The sequence below is a fragment of the Hypanus sabinus genome, chromosome 4, assembly GCF_030144855.1.
Source record: "Hypanus sabinus isolate sHypSab1 chromosome 4, sHypSab1.hap1, whole genome shotgun sequence".
NCBI lineage: Eukaryota > Metazoa > Chordata > Chondrichthyes > Myliobatiformes > Dasyatidae > Hypanus > Hypanus sabinus.
In genome coordinates this window covers 84,477,895-84,498,684 of record NC_082709.1, presented here as the reverse complement: position 1 = coordinate 84,498,684, position 20,790 = coordinate 84,477,895, and the positions used below count along the sequence as shown (strand labels likewise).

The 20,790-nt window shown below is 43.4% G+C and overlaps 1 protein-coding gene across 1 annotated transcript in view; it reads right to left on the bottom strand.

Annotated features, from left to right (window-relative positions):
- dnpep (aspartyl aminopeptidase) overlaps positions 1-20,790 on the bottom strand; it is a 63,826-nt gene that overhangs the window by 30,730 nt on the left and 12,306 nt on the right. Inside the window, exons 3-6 of the mRNA XM_059967589.1 lie at positions 15,968-16,056; positions 11,436-11,549; positions 6,957-7,082; positions 5,855-5,979 (exon numbers count right to left, since the gene is read on the bottom strand). Coding sequence (XP_059823572.1) covers positions 5,855-5,979; positions 6,957-7,082; positions 11,436-11,549; positions 15,968-16,056 — 454 coding nt within the window. The remainder of the gene's footprint in view (positions 1-5,854; positions 5,980-6,956; positions 7,083-11,435; positions 11,550-15,967; positions 16,057-20,790) is intronic.

Below are 20,790 nucleotides of genomic sequence, written 5' to 3'. Positions count from 1 at the left end.
AAGTCTGAGGGAACACCTAGGAAGGCCCTGGGGATTTATCCACTGAGATTTGTCTCAGGGTAACAAACACATCCTCCCCTGTAATCTGTACAGAGTCCATGAAGTTGATGCCACTTTGCCTCACTTCTGTGGGCTGTGTTCATCTCCTGAGTAAATACAGATGCAAAGATCTCCCATCTGTTTTATCTCCACACATGGATTACCAATCTGGTCTTCTAGAGGACGAAATCCTTTTGCTCTTGACATTATCTGTAGAATCCCTTCCTTCACCTTGTCTGCTAGAACAACTTCATACCTTCTTTTAGTTTTCCTGATTTCTTTCTTAAATGTTCTCTTGCATTTCATATACTCCATAAGCACCTCATTTGTTCCTGCGTGCCTATACCTGCCATCCACACCTTTTTCTCTTAACCAGGGCCTCAATGTCTCCTGAAAACAAAGGTTCCCTACACCTGTGAACTTTACCTTTTATTCTGATAGGCACATACAAGTTTTGTACTCAAAATATCCTTTTGAAGGCCTCCTACTTATCAAGTGCACCTTTGCCAGAAGATAGCCTGTTCAAATCCACACTTGCCAGATCACTGTTGATACCATCAAGAATGGTCTTTCTCCAATTTGGAATCTCATCCTATGAACCAAACCTATCTTTTTGCATATTTACTTTGAAACTAATAGCATTGTCAACTCGGCATGCAAGGTGTTCCCCTACACAAATTTCTAACACCTGCCCTGTCTGATTCCCTAATAGCAGATCCATTATCACATGCTCTCATATAGGGACTTCTATGTTCTGATGAAGAAAGTTTTCCCAAACATTTGGCAAACTCTATCCTATTTAGTCCTTTCACAGATTGGGATTCCCAGTCAACGTGGAAAGTTAAAATCACCTACTATTACAGCCTTGTGTTTCTTGCAACAGACTGCGATCCCTCTACAAATTTGTTCCTCTAAATCCCAAGGACTGTTGTGTGGTCTGTAATAATATCCCATTAACATGGTCATACCTTTCTTATTTCCCAATTCCACTCATAATACCTCACTTGTCAAGTTCTCCAGTCCGTTCAAGCAGAGCACAGCCATGACTAGTAATGCCACTTCCCTTTTCTTTAATCCCTCCTGCTCTGTCACATCTAAAACAAAAGAACCCTAGGATATTGAGCTGCCACTCCTGCAAACAAGTCTCACGAATGGCTACAACATCAATTCCAGATTTGATCCATGCCCCAAGCTCATCTGCCTTTCCTATGATACTTGAAATATATGCAACTCAGGACACCAGTTGCACTATGCTCAACCTTTTGATTCTTGACTTTGTCTGAGGTCTCACCAACATGTCTCCACAACCTCTCTACTAACTGTTAAGGCACCCTGGTTCCCAACCCCTGCAACTCTAGTTTAAACCTCACCATGCAGCATTAACAAACCTTCCTGCTAGGATTTTAGTCCCTCTCCAATTCAGGTACAAAGCATCCCTTTTGTACAGCTCCCACCCTCACTGGAAGAGAGTTGAATGATCCAAAGTTCTTATGCCCTCCTTCCTACACCAAATCCTTAGCCAGTGTTAAGACTGCAAAACGATAAGATATAGGAGCAGAATTAAGCCGTTAGGCCCATCGAGTCTGCTTCACCACTTCATCTTGGATAATCCAACTTTCCTCAGCCCAGTCTCCTGCCTTCTCCCTGTATTCCTTCATGCCCTGACCAATCAAGAATTTATCAACCTCTGCCTTAAATATACACAAAGACTTGGCCTCCACCGCTGCCTGTGGCAAAGAATTCTATAAATAGACCACTCTCTGGCTAAAGAAATTCCTCCTCATCTCCCTTCTAAATGGATGCCCCTTTATTCTGAGTCTGTGCCCTCTGGTCTTAGACTCCCCCACCATAGGAAATATTCTCTCTACATCCATTCTATTAAGGCCTTTCATCATTCAATAGGTTTCAATGAGGTCACCCCCATTCTTCTGAATTCTAGTGAATACAGGCCCAGAGCCATCAAACACTCTTCATATGACAAGCCATTCAATCCTGGAATCATTTTCATGAATTTCCTTTGAACCCTTTGTCTTGGCCCGAAACGTCGACAGCGCTTCTTCCTATAGATGCTGCCTGACCTGCCGCGCTCCACCAGCATTCTGTGTGTGTTGCTTGAATTTCCAGCATCTGCAGATTTCCTCGTGTTTGCCTTACTCTTAAGCATTCATTTTCAGGGAATTACGATATAAAAGCAAGGATGTAAATGTTGAGGATTTATAAAGCACTGGTGAGGCCTTACTTGGACTATTTTGAACAACTTTGGACCTCATATCTAAGAAAGGATGTGCTGACATTGGAGGTGGTTCAAATGACATTCACAAAAATGATTCTGGGATTGAAAGGCTTCTCATACGAGGTGCATTCGATGGTTCTGGGTCTCCACTCTCTGGAATTCTGAGAATGAGGGGTGACCTCACTGAAACATATCGAATGTTGAATGGCCTCAATAGAATGGATGGAAAAGGATGTTTCTGATAGTGGGGGAGTCTAAGACCACAGAACACAGCCTTAGAATAGAGAGGTGTCCTTTTAGAACAGAGAAGAGGAGGAGTTTCTTTAACCAGAGTGTGGTGAATCTGTGGAATTTATTGCCACAGGCAGCTGTGAAGACCAAGTCATTGAGAACATTTAAGGCAGAGGTCGATAGATTCTTCATTAGTAAGGGCATAAAGAGATATGGGGTAAAGGCCAACTGGGGCCGAGAGAGAAAATGGATCAGTCATGATGAACTGGCTGATTAGATGTGGGCCAAATGGCCTAATTCTGCTCCTATATAGGCAAATTAGGGTGGATAAATCCCTAGTGTTCCTTCAGACCCTGTGGAAGACAATTGCAGCAATTTCAGGGGTCCTAGCAGAGATATTTGAGACATTCTTAGCAAAAGGTGAGGGACCAGAGGTTTGGAGGATAGCCAATGTTGTTCTGCTGTTTAAGAAAGGCTGTAAAATATGCCAGGAAATCATAGGCTGGTGAGCTTCATTCCAAGAGTGGAAAAGCTATTGGAAGGTACTCCAAGGGACCAGATGGTTCTTTGCCAAGGTTCCGCACGGAAGGTTAGTTAGGAAGGTTCAATCGTCAGGTATTAATATTGAAGTAGTAAAATGGATTCAACAGTGGCTGGATGGGAGATGCCAGGGAGTAGTGGTGGATAACTGTTTGTCAGGTTGGAGGCCGGTGACTAGTGGTGTGCCTCAGGGATCTATACTGGGTCCAATGTTGTTTGTCATTTACATTAATGATCTGGATGATGGGGTGATAAATTGGATTAGTAAGTATGCAGATGATACTAAGGTAGGTGGCGTTGTGGATAATGAAGTAGGTTTTCAAAGCTTGCAGAGAGATTTTGGCCAGTCAGAAGAGTGGGCTGAACAACGGCAGATGGAGTTTAATGCTGATAAGTGTAAGGTGCTACATTTTGGTAGGAATAATCCAAATAGGACATACATGGTAAATAGTAGGACATTGAAGAATGCAGTAGAACAGAGTGATCTAGGAATAATGGTGCATAGTTCCCTGAAGGTGGAATCTCATGTGGATAGGGTGGTGAAGAAAGCTTTCGGTATGCTGGCCTTTATAACTCAGAGCATTGAGTATAGGAGTTGGGATATAACGTTAAAATTGTACAAGGCATTGGTAAGGCCGAATTTGGAGTATTGTGTACAGTTCTGGTCACCAAATTATAGGAAAGATATCAACAAAATGGAGAGTACAGAGAAGATTTACTAGAATGTTACCTGGGTTTCAGCACCTAAGTTACAGGGAAAGGTTGAACAAGTTAGGTCTTTATTCTTTGGAGCATAGAATGGTGAGGGGGGACTTGATAGAAGTATTTAAAATCATGAGGGGGATAGATAGAGTTGATGTGGATAGGTTTTTTCCATTGAGAGTTGGGGAGATTCAAACAAGAGGACATGAGTTGAGAGTTGGGGGCAAAAGTTTAAGGGTAATATGAGGGGGAATTTCTTTACTCAGAGAGTGGTAGCTGTGTGGAACAAGCTTCAGGTAGAAGTGGTACAGGCAGGTTTGGTATTGTCACTTAAAGTAAAATTGGATAGGTATATGGACAGGAAAGGGATGGAGGGCTATGGGCTGAGTGCAGGCCAGTGGGACTAGGTGAGAGTACGCGTTCAGCACGGACTAGAAGGGCCGAGATGGCCTGTTTCCATGCTGTAATTCTTATATGGTTATATACGAGTACTTGGATATTATGGACTGATTGGGGATAGTTGGATATCAGCATAGCTTTGAGTATTATGTCATGTCTAACCAATCTTACAGATTTTTTTTTATGAAGTTACCAGGAAACTTGAAGGCAAGACATTGAATGTTGTCTATGTGGATTTCAGCAAGGTATTGATAAGGTCCTCTATGGGAGGTTGGTGAAGAAGGTTCAGTCATTTGACATTCAAGATGAGGTAGTAAATTGTATTAGACATTGGCTTTGTGGGAGAAGTCAGATAGTGGTGGTAGATAATTGCCCTCTGATTAGTGGTATGCCGCAGAGATCGGTGCTGGGTCAGTTATTGTTTGTCATGTACATCAATGATCTGGATGAGAATGTAGTTAACAGCAACAATAAAATTGTGGATGTAGTAGACAACAAGGAAGACCATCAGAGCTTGCAGAGGGACCCACAATCAGCTGGAAAAATGGTCTGAAAAATAGGAGATGGAGTTTAATGCAGACAAGTGCACGATGTTGCATTTTGGTAGGACTAAACAGAGTAGGTCTTACACAGTGAACGGTAGGGCACTGAGGAGTGTGTAGAACAAATGGATCCGGGAATACAGGTCTATAATTCATTGAAAGTGGCATCACAGGTAGATAGGATTGTAAAGAAAGCTTTTGCCACATTAGCCTTCAAAAATCAAAGTACTGAGCACAGGAGTTGGGATGTTATGTTAGGATCGTGAGAGTGTGGAATGAGTTGCCAGTGCAAGTGGTGCATATAAGCTCAATTTCAACATTTAAGAAGAATCTGGAAAGGGACATGATGGCACAGGTATGGAGGGCTATTGTCCCAGTACAGGTCAAAGGGACAAGGCATTTAAATGGTTTTGACATGGACTAGATGGACCAAAGGACCCGTTTCTGTTCTGTACCGAACTGACACCAAATGCATGAGGAAACAAGTAATAGAAGGGTAGACCGATGGGAAAAAACATCAATTATTTTTCTGCCTTGTCCCACCTACCCACGCCCAGACCATAGCCCTCCATACCCATTCCATCCATGTATACATCTAAAATTCTCTTAAATGTTGCAATTGAGCCCTCATCTAGCACTTACATTGACAGCTTGTTCCACACACTTCTGAGTGAAGACATTTCCCCTCAGGATTTTCCTTAGACATTTCATCTTTCACCCTTAACCTATGACCTCTAGTTCCAGTCTCACCAACATCAATGGAAAAAAACTGCTTGTATTTATCCTATCTATATGCTTCAATTTTGTATACCTCTATCAAATCTTCCCTCATTCTCCTATACAATACTCCGACAGTCCCTTGTTTTACCTCGTGACTCTTGAATGCAATCCCCTGACTAATTTAGGCCAACATGCCAGACACTTTTTTAACAGTCCTATCAACTTGCATGGCAACTTTGAAGGATCTATGGACGTGGGCCCAAAGATCTTTCCGTTCTTCTGCAGTGCTAAGAATTTTGCCAATTGAACCCTATATTCTCCCTGCAGTTTATATACTCCTTCCTATCAGGTTTTCTCTCAGCCTCCAACTTGAACCACTGGACAGTTGAGCAGAGGATTGGGGGTGCGGGGGGTGGGAAAGAGTGCATTGTCCTCTGTGCAAACCTACAAATGAGTCTCCTTGTTGGGTCCGAAGCTGTCATTTATGTCTCTCTGCAAATGGATAGCCAGGTGGGGGATTCGAAGGACTGGGCGACGCACATTGATCAGACGCTGCTCCACACCGTATCCTGTCTGGGAACAGAAGCAGAAAATCATCAACAGTGTGGAGAAATTAAAAGCACAAGATTCCATGCACAGGAGATAGAGAAATTTCTAATTACACAATGATGGAGCACAGAGGCATTATCGAACAAGAACACAGCGTTAGATCAAAACCCAACTGACGGTCTATGAAGAGCATGTTAAAGCAGAGGGGCAAAGGTGCAGAGAGTTGCAGGGCATTCGAAAGACTAAGGCTTCAGCAGCTGCATGTACCAACGATAGTAGTGAGGTATTTAAATGTAGGGACTGTGTTGGAGATTAGTACTGGAGTGAAGTCAGAGAATTATAGGACTAGAAATGCAGGAGATGGCTCTCTCTCACACACACACACACACACACACTGACCTACTGTCACACTGACCCTCACACACACTTATCTACAGACACACTGACCCACACAAACACTGACCAACATAAGACTGACAGAAAAACTGACCCACACACATTACCCACAACATACATTGACCCACACACACTGATCTACAGACACACAGACCCACACACAAATTGACCCACCATACTTACCTATATACACACAGACCCACATGCACTAACCCAAAGACAGTGACACATGCACTGACCCCCCCCCACACACACACACATTGACCCACACAAACTCTCACACACACTGACAGAGATACACACTGAACCATACACAGACTTACCCACACAGACAAAATGCTGGGGGAACTCAGTAGGTCAGACAGCATCTATGGAGGGGAATAAACAGTCAATATTTCAGGCAAAGATCCTTAATGAGTTTCTGCCCATAACTTCAACTGTTTATTCCCTCCATAAATGCTGTCTGACCTGCTGAGTTCCTTTAGCATTTTGTGTGTTGTACAGGACTGGAGACATTTGCAGAGATAAAAATGGACAGAGATTCAAAGATGACAACAAAAATGCACAGGGCACAACTTAACCGGGAACCAATGAAGCCAGCTTACCTTCACTAAAACACGGCCAGCCACTGTAAGGTCACGGTCAAACCAGGTATTCCAAATTCCACCACCATAACATTCTACTCCCACCTGCAGGTAGCCCACTTGTGTCTTCTTTGACCGGAGCTTCACCTGGTAAGACAAAGTCAAGACCTTCATTAGCAGTTGAGCATTCAAGCAGTGCATCCACACACATACCAGATTACACCATCTTCTCCCCTCCTCCATTGAGCAATAGACAAAAGCCTGAAAGCACTTAACCACCAGGCTCAAGAAAGGATTCCATCCCGCTGTTATAATACTATCAAACAGTTCTCTAACACAGTAAGATGGACCTTTGACTTCACAGTCTATCACGTTATGACCTTGTTGTTTGCCTGTACTGCACTTTTACTGCAAGTCAATACTTTATTCCACACTTTTTAAAACACAAGAGATTCTGCAAATCCAGAGCAACACTCAGAATGTTTTTGTGTATTCTGTTTTGTAAACATGAAAGATGCCGTGTCAGTGAACAAGACGCTGGTAGCAGCTCCCCTCAGCCTCATGAAAGGGAAGCAATGAATTAGCGACTGGAATATGTTGCTATACAGCACAAGGGCTGGAGAAAAACCCAGTTATTTATCATCACAGCCTATAAGGCCATAAGACAAAGGAGAAGAAATCAGCCATATGGCCCATCGAGTCTGCTCCGCCATTTCATCATGAGCTGATCCAATCTCCCATTTAGTCCCACTCCCCCACCTTCTTCTCACTATAACCTTTGATGCCCTGGCTACTCAGATACCTATTAATCTCTGCCTTAAATACACCCAATGACTTGGCCTCCACTGCCGCCTGTGGCAACAAATTCCACAGATTCACCACCCTCTGGCTAAAAAAAATTTCTTCGCATCTGTTCTGAATGGGTGCCCTTCAATCCTTAAGTCATGCCCTCTCGTACTAGACACCCCCACCATGGGAAACAACTTTGCCACATCCACTCTGTCCATGCCTTTCAACATCCAAAATGCTTCTGAGGTCCCTCCTCATTCTTCTAAACTCCAAGGAGCACAGTCCAAGAGCAGTCAAACATTAACTCAAATGTTAACCTTCTCATTCCCAGAATCATTCTAATAAAGCAACACACACAAAATGCTGGTGGAATGCAGCAGGTTAGGCAGCATCTACAGGGAGAAGCGCTGTCGACGTTTTGGCCCGAGACCCTTCATCAGGACTCATTGAAAGGAAAGATAGAAAGAGGTCTTACAATCTAGAGATCTCTGGGTCTTACTTACTATAGATCTTACTGTCTTTCCTTTCAGTTAGTCCTGACGAAAGGTCTCAGCCCTTAACGTCGACAGTCCCTATAGATGCTGCCTGACCTGCTGCGTTCCACCAGCATTTTGTGTGTGTTGCTTGAATTTCCAGCATCTGCAGATTTCCTTGTATTTATCATTCTAGTAAATCTTCTCTGAACCCTCTCCAACGTCAGCATGTCCATTCTTAAATAAGGAGCCTAAAACTGCACACAGTCCATGCCAAACTCATTCTGCCTTGTCCAATTGACACCAGACCAGAACTACACAAAGGAACTCAGTGGTTCATAATTAAAGAACTATGCAGCACAGAAACAGGTGCTTCGGCACATCTGATCATTGCCAAACTATTGTTTGGCAGAACGTACCAACACACCCCTCCCAATCATGTACATCCAAACTTCTCTCCCCTTTGGCATCACATGTAGATAAGCTCACAAAGAGAGCTTTTGGCACATATAACCATATATCAATTACAGCACGGAAACAGGCCATCTTGGCCCTTCTAGTCCGTGCCGAATGCTTACTCTCACCTAGTCCCACCAACCTACACTCAGCCCAAGATCAACACGTGGCTGAACACATGGTGCAGGAGGGAGGGCTTCAGATTTATAGATAATTGGGCAGTTTTACAGGGAAGATGGGACCTGTTCCAGAAGGACGGTTTACATCTGAACTGGAGGGGGACAAATATTCTTGCAGGTAGGTTTGCTAGAGAGGCTCCAATATCTTGTAAACTAGATACAAGGGGGGAGGGGAACCAGGGTGTAGGAACAGATGTATGGGAGAAGGAAGAAAAATATAGTCAAGTTGTTTGCACTGTTAGAGATAAATAGAGAGGAGGAGGTGGAGAATTTCTTAAATGCATTTATTTCAATGCTAGGAGCATTGTAAGAAAGGTGGATGAGCTTAGAGCATAGATTGATACTTGGAAATATGATGTTGTAGCTATTAGTGAAACATGGCTGCAGGAGGGGTGTGATTGGCAACTAAATATTCCTGGATTTCCAAGTGTGATAGAATCAGAGGGGCAAGAGGGGGAGGTGTTGCATTGCTTGTCAGAGAAAATATTACAGTGGTGCTCTGGCAGGGTAGATTAGAGGGCTTGTTTAGGGAAGCTATTTGGGTGGAATTGAGGAATGGGAAAGCTGTACTAACACTTATAGGGGTATATTATAGACCACCCAATGGGGAGCAAGAATTGGAGGAGCAAATTTGTAAGGAGATAGCAGATATTTGTAGTAAGCACAGGGTTGTGATTGCATTCCTTTCCTGTCCATATACTTATCCAATTTTACTTTAAATGACAATATCGAACCTGCCTCTACCATTTCTACTGGAAGCTCGTTCAACACAACTACCACTCTCTGAATAATGAAATTCTCCCTCGTGTTACCCCTAAACTTTTACCCCTTAACTCTCAATTCATGTCCTCTTGTTTGAATCTCCCCTACTCTCAATGGAAAAAGCCTATCCACATCAAATCTATCTTTCCCCCTCATAATTTTAAATATCTCTATCACATTGTCCTTCATAAATCAAAGTATTGAGTACAGGAGTTATGATGTTATGTTGAAATTGTACAAGATGTCAGTGAAGCCTAATTTGAAATATTGTGTGCAGTTTTGGTCACCTACCTATAGGAAAGATGGCAATGGATGATGCATAACTTGAAGACCTGAGTTATAGGGAAAGGTTGAATAGATTTAGACTTTATTCTCTAAAGCATAGAATGCAGGGAGAGTTGATATACAAGGTTATGAGTGGTAAATAGGGTAAATGCAAGCAGGCTTTTCCCAACGGAGGCTGGGTGAGATGAGAATGCGAGGTCAAGGGAGAAATGTGAAATGATAAAGGAGAACCTGAAGGGGAACTTCTTCACTCACAGGGTGGTGAGAAAGTGGAGCGAGCTGCCGGTGGAAGTGATGGATGCAGGTTTCATTGCAGCATGTAAGAGAAATGTGGATAGGTACATGGATGGGAGGGCTATTGTCCGGGTGAAGGTAAATGGGACTAGGCAGATTAATATTTTGGCACATACTAGATGGGCTCAATGGCCTGTTTCTGTGACTCTGACACTAAATGTTGTAATTTTCCTGTAGGTAGGTGACCAGAACAGTGCATAATACTCCAAAATGACTTATTCAACATAACAACCTAACTCCTGTATTCAGTAGTCTGATTTATGAAGGCCAATATTCCACAAGCTCTCTTAACAACCCTCTCTGTGCTGCCACTTTTAAAGAATTATGTAGCTATATAATGTTACTGAGCCTGGGATCTCACTGTGCTCAAAAGGCCTGCAACATTTTTTTTGTTACAAACTTGGCAAGACTTCAAAGTGCACAAAGTCAAGCACCTTCACTCTGTCACAACAGGCAGGATTTCCCAGTGGCCACCTAATTCTAATTCCCAATCCCACATTATAAGCTCATGGCCTCCTCTCCTGCCACACTTAAGTTGAAGGAGCAACTCCTCATATTTCCAGGTAGCCACTAAACTAATGGCATGAACATTGATTTCTATTTCTCTAACTTCTGGTAATTTCGCCCTCCTCCCCCTTCTCTCATTTCCATTCCCCAAACTAGCTCCCCTCTTAGATAGTCAACTTCCCTCTCCTACCAGATTCCTTCTTCAGCCCGTTATATTTTTCATCTATCACCTTCCACAGTCTCATTTCATCTGCCTCCCCACCCCCCCATCCCATCATCTGCCAGCTTGTATTTCCTACCCTCCACCCACCTCCTTATTCTGGCTTCTGCTCCTTTCCTTTCCAGCCCTGATGAGTCTCAGCCCTTAATGTCAACTGTTTATTCCCCTCCACAGATGCTGCCTAACCTGCAGTGTTCCTCCATCATTTTCTGTGCTTTCGCAGTATATTCTGTGTTTAGGGTTTTTTTTTAAAACTTTCCTGATTGAGATTCATCAAAAACACTGGCTGAGTATTACCAGACACCCAACAAGAAGCACAACCTGAATGTTCAAAGTAAATTTTTATGTCACAATACTTACTTAGTTGGCTGAAATCATTTTGTCCTAATGTTACAGCCTCCAGATGGCAGCAATGAACTTCAAATGCTTAGATACAGAAAGTGCGTTGAGAGTGTCACAATCATCTCAATCCTCATTCTCCTCACCCCTCCCACAAGTGACTTTTCAGAAACACTCCCTGCAGACAGTGACTCACCCGCAAGCAGGGACTGTCTGTGTGTGCTCCGATCATGCTGAATCCATTTCCCGGTTTGTACTTGGCTCCCACAGCAAAAGCCAAGATCGATGAGTAGTTCCTTGTCATGTAGTACTATTTAAAACAGATAGATTAACACAGCTCAGCTGGCAAGTAAATCTGTGCAACATTCATTTCTTTAAAAAAAATTACATTATCATGAGTGCCTTGGAAGACTACAACAGCTTTGATGAGGATGGAACCTTTTGGATGCCAAAGTACCACACAACAGCCCTCAAAAGGTAAAGGCTGAGGGATTAAAGGTTCACTTAGCATAGATACTACAGGGGCCAAGGAGCAGAGAGTGGTGATGAACAGCTACCTTTTCAAAGGGAGGCAAAATCAAAGTCAAGTTTACTGTCATATGTACATGTACATGTGTGTACAGGTGTAATACGAAACTTGCCTGCAGCAGCAGAACAGGCATCAGATTAGCAGCGTTCACATAAAAAGTTGAAAACAGATTATACAAAATTTTATACATAATTTAGATCAGAGCAATTAGCCTTCCTCAAGGTCGAGCGTCACCCACGTGTCCCCTCCCCGTTCCTCCAGAGGCCGGAGACGTCCGGTCGCCACAACTGTCCGCATGCAGCCTCTGGTTCCGCGAGAAGGCCAGTCTCTTTGGGGTGAGGAGAGCCTCAACTCCTATTTGTCATATGTACATTGAATGATACAGTGAAACGTGTTGTTTGCATCAAATCTAATCAGTGATGACTGTGCTGGGTCAGCCCACAAGAGTCACCATGGTTCTGGCACCAACATAGCATATCCACAACTCATTAGCCCTAACCCGTACATCTTTGGAATGTGGGAGGAAACTCGAGCATCTGGAGGCTATGTGCCTGTCATGCTGATGCAAGCTACAAAAGATTAAACTACACACATTTTTAAAAAAAAAACAAGAAACACCACACTAGAACAAGGGAAACTAAAGTCTAAACTGAAGTGATCCAAGAGGCTGTAGTATTGCTAAACTGCAGTGATTTGGACACTTCCCTTCACCTATTCAGTTCTTGATGAACTGGCACAACTCTAATCACTACTCAGTATAGTAACACTAAAACACTTTGGCTTTTCCTCTAATTGTGTTCTTTCTTCCAAAAATTGTGTGTTATTTATGTATTTCCTGAGAGCATTATGTATTTGATGCAGACATTGCAGGAGCCCTAAAAGAGATATTTAAATATCCCTAGCCAAGGGTAAGGAGCCAATCAGAGGACAAGTCTCAGCATGGACTGTTTATTCATTTCTGTGCTGTAATGTTCTATGACTTCCTGTGCTTGTGATGCTGCTCCAGGTAAACTTTTCATTGTACTTGTGCACACACAGACTTCTGCATATAGAAACATAGAAAATAGGTGCAGGAGTAGGCCATTTGGCCCTTCGAGCCAGCACTGCCATTCAGTATGATCATGGTTGATCATCCAACTCAAAACCCTGTAGCTGCTTTCTCTCCATACCCCTGATCCCTTTAGCCACAAGGGCCATATCTAACTTCCTCTTAAATATAGCCAATGAACAGGCCTCAACTGTTTCCTGTGGCAGAGAATTCCACAAATTCACCCCTCTCTGTGTGAAGAAGTTTTTCCTCATCTCAGTCCTAAAAGACTTCCCCTTTGTCCTTAAACTGTGACCCCTCATTCTGGACTTCCCCAACATCGGGAACAATCTTCCTGCATCTAGCTTGTCCAATCCCTTTAGAATTTTATATGTTTCAATAAGATCCCCCCCTAATCTTCTAAATTCCAGCGAGCATAAGCCTAATCGATCCAGTCTTTCTTCATATCAAAGTCCTGCCATCCCAGGAATCAATCTGGTGAACCTTCTTTGTACTCCTTCTATAGCAAGAATGTCTTTTCTCAGATTAGGGAACCAAAACTGCACACAATACGCGAGGTGCGGTCTCACCAAGGACTTGTACAACTGCAGTAGAACCTCCCTGCTCCTGTACTCAATTCCTTTTGCTATGAATGCCAACATACCATTTGCCTTTTTCACCGCCTGCTGTACCTGCATGCCCACTTTCAATGACTGGTGTACAATGACACCCAGGTCTTGTTGCACTTCCCCTTTTCCTAATCGGCCACCATTTAGATAATAATCTGTTTTCCTGTTCTTGCAACCAAAGTGGATAACCTCACATTTATCCACATTACATTACATCTGCCATGAAATTGCCCACTTACCTAACCTATCCAAGTCACCCTGCATCCTCTTAGCATCCTCCTCACATCCTCCGCCCAGCTTCGTGTCATCCGCAAACTTGGAGATGCTGCATTTAATTCCCTCGTCTAAACCATTAATATATATTGTAAACAACTGGGATCCCAGCACTGAGCCTTGTGGTACCCCACTAGACACTGCCTGCCATTCTGAAAAGGTCCCGTTTACTCCCACTCTTTGCTTCCTGTCTGCCAACCAATTCTCTATCCACATCAAAACCATAACCCCAATACCGTGTGCTTTAAGTCTGCACACTAATCTCCTGTGTGGGACCTTGTCAAAAGCCTTTTGAAAATCCAAATATACCACATCCACTGGCTCTCCCCTATCCACTCTACTAGTTACATCTTCAAAAAAATCCTATAAGATTCTTCAGACATGATTTTCCTTTCACAAATCCATGCTGACTTTCACCGCTTTCCAAATGTGCTGTTATCACATCTTTGATAACCGACTCTAGCATTTTCCCCACTACTGATGTCAGGTGGTACATCCGGGACATCAGGGATATGACAATTAACTAGACCAAACCTAAATCAAACTAACCAAGATTTGAATATGGTTTGAACTCAAGCTGCTGGACCATGCTTGTGTCTCTGGACTGGTAGGTAGCCCATGCTCAGAATGAGAAACAGGTTTATCATCACTGACACAAGCCAAGAAATTTGCTGTTCTGCAGCAGCACACAAGAACTACTCTAAATTATAACTTAGATAGAGAATCAAAACATGGGTTCTTGGACTGTTCAGAAATCAGATAGGAGACGTGAACAAGCTGTTCCTAAAACAATGAATGTATGTCTGCAGGCTCCTGCACCTCCTCCCTGATGTAGCAATAAGATGGCATGTCCAGATGGTGAGAGTCCTCAATAATGGATGCTACGTCTTTAAGGCATCACCTCTTGACAATGTACTCTGTGGTGAGAGGCAAATGGGCACAATGAGTTCTATGAGTTAACAACCCTCTGCAGGTTTTTCTGATCCATTGGAGCCTCCATACCAAACAGCAATGCAACTAGTCAAAATGGTCTTTATGTAGAAATTTGCAAGAGAGTCTTCGGTGACATATCAAATCTCTTTAACCTTCTAACAAAATGCAGCTGCTGGCATGCCCTTTTCGTGATTGCATCAATACATTGGGACCAGATAGATCATCAAGGTTGTTGACACATGGAATTTGAAGATGCTCACCCTGCTGATCCCTCTGAGGACTGGTGTGTATAATCCTGATCCCCCCGTCCTGAATTCCACAATCAATTCCTTGGTCTTACTGACATCGAGTGCAAGGTTGTTGTTGTGGCAACACTCAACCAGCTGATCTATCTCCTTGTCACTATCTGAGGTTCTGCTAACAGTTGTGCCATTGGCAAATTTATAGATGGCAATTTAGCTTTACCTAGCCACACAGTTGTGGGTGTTCCTGGATAGACAGCTTTTGGCAGAAACTCTCAAGGGGAGCAGCTGCTTTTTCTCTGTTCAGAGTTACACACAAAATGCTGCAAGAACTCAGCATCTTAGTCAGTGCAAACTGCCCCACAGTTGCTGGGCAGCGTGGCTCATCAGGTCAGGACCTGTTCTGTGCTGTATCTCTAATTAAACAAGAGAGGTTGACCACCCAGGGCTTTTCTCTTTGGAGCGAAGGTAGATGAGAGGCAACTTAGAGGTGTACAAGATGATGGGAGGCATAGATGGGGTGGATAGCAGGAGGTTTTTCCCAGGGCAGAAGTAGCTAATACAGTGATGAGGCCACACTTAAATCGGGGGCTGCTGGTCAGTGTGGCCTGAGGGGCCAGTTGGACCTACTCTGTGCTGTTTACCGTCAAACGAAAACAGCCGACATATTTTAGGCTGAGATCTTCATCAGGACTGGAAAAGAAGGGTGCAGAAGCCAGAATAAGAAGGTGGGGGGAAGGGGATGAATACAAACTGGGAGATGATAGGTGAAACCAAGTGAAGGGGAAAGTGGATGGCTGGGGGTGTGGGTTGGGGAGAAGCAATCTGATAGGAGAGATGAGCGGACTATTGGTGAAAGAGAAAGAGGAGGGGCATCAGAAGGCCAGGTGAGGAGAAGGGGTAGACAGGTGCCAGAATGGATGATGGCAAAGGCAAGGGTGTGGGGGGGGCAGTTATTACTGGAAGCTGGAGAACCTTGTGTTCATACTATCAGGTTGGAGGCTACCTAGACAGAATACAAGATGCTGTTCCCCCAACCTGAGGGTGGTCCCATCGATGCAGTTGCACCCCCATCTGCCCCATTCGGATCCTCACCTTGCTGGCAGGTTCAACGTCCCAGTGGTCAGTCTCCTTGAGCTCTTTGAAGCCAGCTGATCGGAGACGTCGCTTGCATTCCTCCACAACTGTAAGAACCAAAAAAGGTACAGAGATCATGAGTCAATCAACTGATTGATAATGGGACACCTACCATACCTAAGCCAGCCCATTAGCCTATCCACTCTCTCCTGATAACAATCATTCCATCCAGACAACATCCAAGTGATTCTAGGCACACAAGAGACTGCAAATACTGTAACCTGCAGCAAGCGCATTCTACTGGAGAAATGCAGCGGGTCAACTGGCATCTGTGAGAGGGAGGGAGGGAGGAACTCTCAGGATTGATACAACACTGTCAATTCCTTTTTCTTCTACACATACTGATAGATCCACTGAGTTCCTTTAGCAATTTGTTTGTCATTTCACCCTCACTACCTTCCAACAGTGTGGTAACTAGAATGGCTCCTGCTGAGTTCCTCCAGCATTTGTGTGATGGCCTACATTTCCAGCATCTGCAGAATCTCATTTTTAATTTTGTCATTGCTCTCGATCTATCCATTTATTTATTTAGGAGTAGCAGATCCTTCTGGTCCAATGAGCCCACACTGCCCGATTACAGCCATGTAACCAATTAAACTGTGGGAGGGAAACTGGCGCACCTGGAGGAAATCCACAGAGTCACAGGGAGACCAATTAGTTCAGGAACTGAATGGTTGAATGGAAGAAACTGTTTGTGAACCTGGTGGTGAGAGACTTCAGACTTCTATACCTTCTCCCTTATGGTATATGCAAGAACATAGCAAAGCCCAGATGCTGAGGATCTTTGATGTACAGATAGTCCCCGAGTTTTGAACGTCTGAATTACGGACAACTTGTACTTACCAACCGTGGAAGGAGAATGCTGTCCACCATTTTAAGTCATTGCCATTGACGCTGCATTGACTGTTTAACTTTGAATTTGGTTTAAATTTTTCTTAGTAAGATTCACCCTGACCCCGCCAGTTCCATTCGGCTGGTGGCACAGTGAGATCAGCGCCGGGCTGGAGAAGAGGTTCCCAAGTTCGATCCAGAGACAGACCGCTCCCATGCCGGGTTGATGTTGATCCAGCGACTCCCGTACCATCCGTGCCAGGTTGATGTCAAGCTTGCAACTTGACCTCGTAAAAAAAAAAACCACTGCCACCTCCAGTTTAAATTCCCACACGGAATATTGTGGATGATCAAATACCCAAACCCAGCACAGCCCCACTTGTCCTATTTAGCCTGTCTCAGTGTGGTGGTCCTTAGGACCCAACAAACCTCGGGAGCCGGGGAAGCTCGGGACCCGCCACCCACAGTGTTTCTGTTCCATTGACGAGAAGTGATCACGATTGAAAATAAAGTGGAAATAATAAAGCATTTGGAAAGAGGTGAAACGCCATCGGTCATTGGAAAATCGTTAGGTTACAGTCAGTCAACGATCGAAACAATTTTAAAGGATAACGGATAAAGTTAGGATAATGGAGCTTGTGAAAGGCCCTGCCCTGATGAAAGCTACAATTATTACTAAGCAATGTAGTGGTTTAAGTATTGAAATACATACCTTTCTTAAGTGTTTTATATGCGTAGAAAGGTAAAATATATACTAACAAACATTTGACGAACTGACGCTGAATAATACCGGATGTACTTGTTCCGACTTATGTACAAATCTGACTTAAAGACGGACTCAGGAACAGAACTGGTACGTAACCCAAGGGCTGCCTGTATTGGGCAGAGTCCACTCTTCAGCTTCTTTGAGTCATCTGGTATAGTTGAGGTGGAAGTTGATAGGTTTTCAATTAGTAAATGTGTTAAAGGTTACAGGGAGAAGACAGGAGAATGGGTTTGACAGATAATAAGTCAGCCATGGGGCACTAAGGTAGCATAGCAATAAGCATGATACTATTACAGATTGGAGTGTTGGAGTTCAATTCCAATGCTGTCTGGAAAAGGGGTTTGTATGTTCCTCCCTGTGAATGTGTGGGTGTCCTCCGTGTGTCTGCTTTCCTCCCACACTCCAATTAAGTACCGGTTAGTAGGTCAATTGGTCATTGTAATCTATCCTGTGATTAGGCCAGGGTTAAATAGGTGAGCTGCTGGGTGGCAAAGCTCACCGGGCCAGAAAGTCTGTTCCGTGCTGTATCTCCAAATTAAAAATAAAAATAAATGGAATGGGGGAGCAGACTCAATGGGCCAAATGGCCTAATTCTTCTCTAATGTCTATAGTCTTATGTTCCTGTCCATTTGAATTGCTACATCAGACTGTGATGCATCCAGTCACAATACATTCAATGGTATTTCTGTAGAAGTTTGTTGGTGCATTCATTGACAAACCAAACCTCCTGAACCTTCAAAGGAGCCACTTGTGGAGTCATACGAATCACGTTGGTACTATGGTTGGATAATCCCAGCAACAGCAGGCGGGACTCAGCTCTTTTGTATTGCATTTATCAGTTGTACACCCCTACATTATAAAGCTATCCCATTGTGTATTCTGTAGATTTGAGACAGTATGATAGGATGCTGGACACTGTTACAATCGTGGAAATAGTGCAGGATTTAAGCCTCTACCCTCCCCTGATGCCAGCTCCAAACCCTGCTCACCATCCCCTCAGGAAAACATTATCAAAGGTACCAGGAGTGGTAAAAGCAGACACCTTAGGGGCTTTTAAGAGATTCTTAAGTAGGCACATGGATGTTAGAAAAATGGAGGGCTATGTGGTTGAGAACAGTTAGATTGACACAAGAGTAGCTTGAAAGGTCAGCACAACATCATGGGGCAAAGGACCTGTACTGTGCTGCAGTGCTCTTTGCCCACCATCAAGGACATGCCATCTTCTTTCAACTGAGATCAAGGCAGGAAGAACTGAAGCCTCAAGTCCCACACCACAATCTACTTCCCTTCAACCATTCAATGATCAAACCAACCAGCACAACCCCAAATCATAAACAAAAAACTCTGCAGATGCTAGAAATCTTGAGCAACACACACAAAATGCAAGAGGAACTCAGCAGGTCAGGCAGCACCTACAGAGGAGAATAAACAGTCGACCTTTGAGGCCAAGTCCCTTCAGCAGGACAGGAAAGGAAGAGGCAGAAGCCAGAATAAGGGGGTGGGGGAAGGAGGAGTACAAGCTGCACATGGATTGAAGACTCAGAATCACAGGGATCACAAAGGAGGACTAGTGAAAGAGGGTCTCACTGAACTCCCATTGAAGAGAAGAATTAAACTTCAATGGAGCAGCAAACATAAACACAAAAGATTCTGCAGGTGCTGGAAAATCAGGACAGAATTCTTGTGCCCAATAAAGAATTTTATGAACACAGAATTTTGCAGTTGCTGGAAATCCAAGCAACACAAAAAATGCTGGAAGAACTCAAATTCAGGTCACATCTGTGGAGGGAATAAACAGTCAATGGGCAGAGGCCCCTTCAGGACTGCAAAGGATGGGGATGGAAGCCAGAATACGACGGTAGGAAGGGGAAGGAGTACAATCCAAATCACTGCAGTTCATCCACACTCTGTTGCATTAAAACAGACTTCATCTTGATTGCCTTCTTATATATTAGTAGCAACACTGTGACCACTTTGATTATTATGCACTAAAATAGACTTCGTTTTCCTTGTGAATGCTGCTTATATGGTGCTCTGTGCCTGTGATGCTGCTACAAGTTTTCCATTGCATCTGTGCACACGTGGACTTGTGACAATAAACTTCACTTTTGATTTTGAACACAGATCTGTAGTTATACAGTCAATAGTTACTTCGTTAGGTACACTAGCTTGTTAATGCAATTATCTAATTAACCAATCATGTGGCAGTAACTCAAAAGACAAACACATGCAGACATGGTCAAGAGGTTCAGTTGTTGTTCAAACTAAACATCGGAATGGGAAAGAAATGTAATCTACAGTGTCTATCTTAAGTATTCACTCCCTCCCCCTTGGAAGTTTGTGTTTTATTGTTTTAGAATCACAGTGGATTTAATTTGGCTTTTATGACACTGATCAACAGAAAAGACTTTCATGCCAAAATTAAAACAGATCTCTACAAAATGATCTAAATTAATTACAAATATAAACTGCAATAATTAATTGCCCAAGTATTCACTCTCTTTAATATGACACATCAAATCATCACTGGTGCAGCCAATTGGTTATAGAAGACACATAATTAGTTAAATGGAGATCTGCTTTTTGGAGACCTGTGTGCAGTCCAGGTTTTCAAATGATTGTGGTAAAAATACACCTGTATCTGGAAGGTCCAACTGCTGGTGAGTCAGTATCCTGGCAAAAACTACACCATGAAGACTAAAGAACACTCCAAGCATCTCCACGAAAAGGCTATTGAAAAGCACAAGTCAGGATATGGAGATTTTCTTGTACCCAAGTCACTTAATATTCTTTTAAGTACAGTTATGTCAATCAACAAGAAGTGGAAAAAATATGGCACAGATGCAAATACAAGGCTGTTTTCCAAAACTGAGTGACCATGCATGAAGGGGACTAGTCAGGGAGGCCACCAAGAGACCCATGACCACTCTAGAGGAGTTACAAGCTTCAGCGGCTGAGGTGGGAGAGACTGCACATACAACAACTGTTGCCCAGGTGCTTCACCAGTAACAGCTTTATGGGAAAGTAGCAAAGAGAAAGCCACTGTTGAAAAACACACGAAATCTCAGCTAGAGTTTGCCAGAAGGCATGTGGGAGACTCTGAAATCAGCTAGAAGGTTTTTATAGTCTGATGAAATTGCAAGTGACTTTACTATGGAATGAGTGTTGGTGTTGAGGGGGTTTG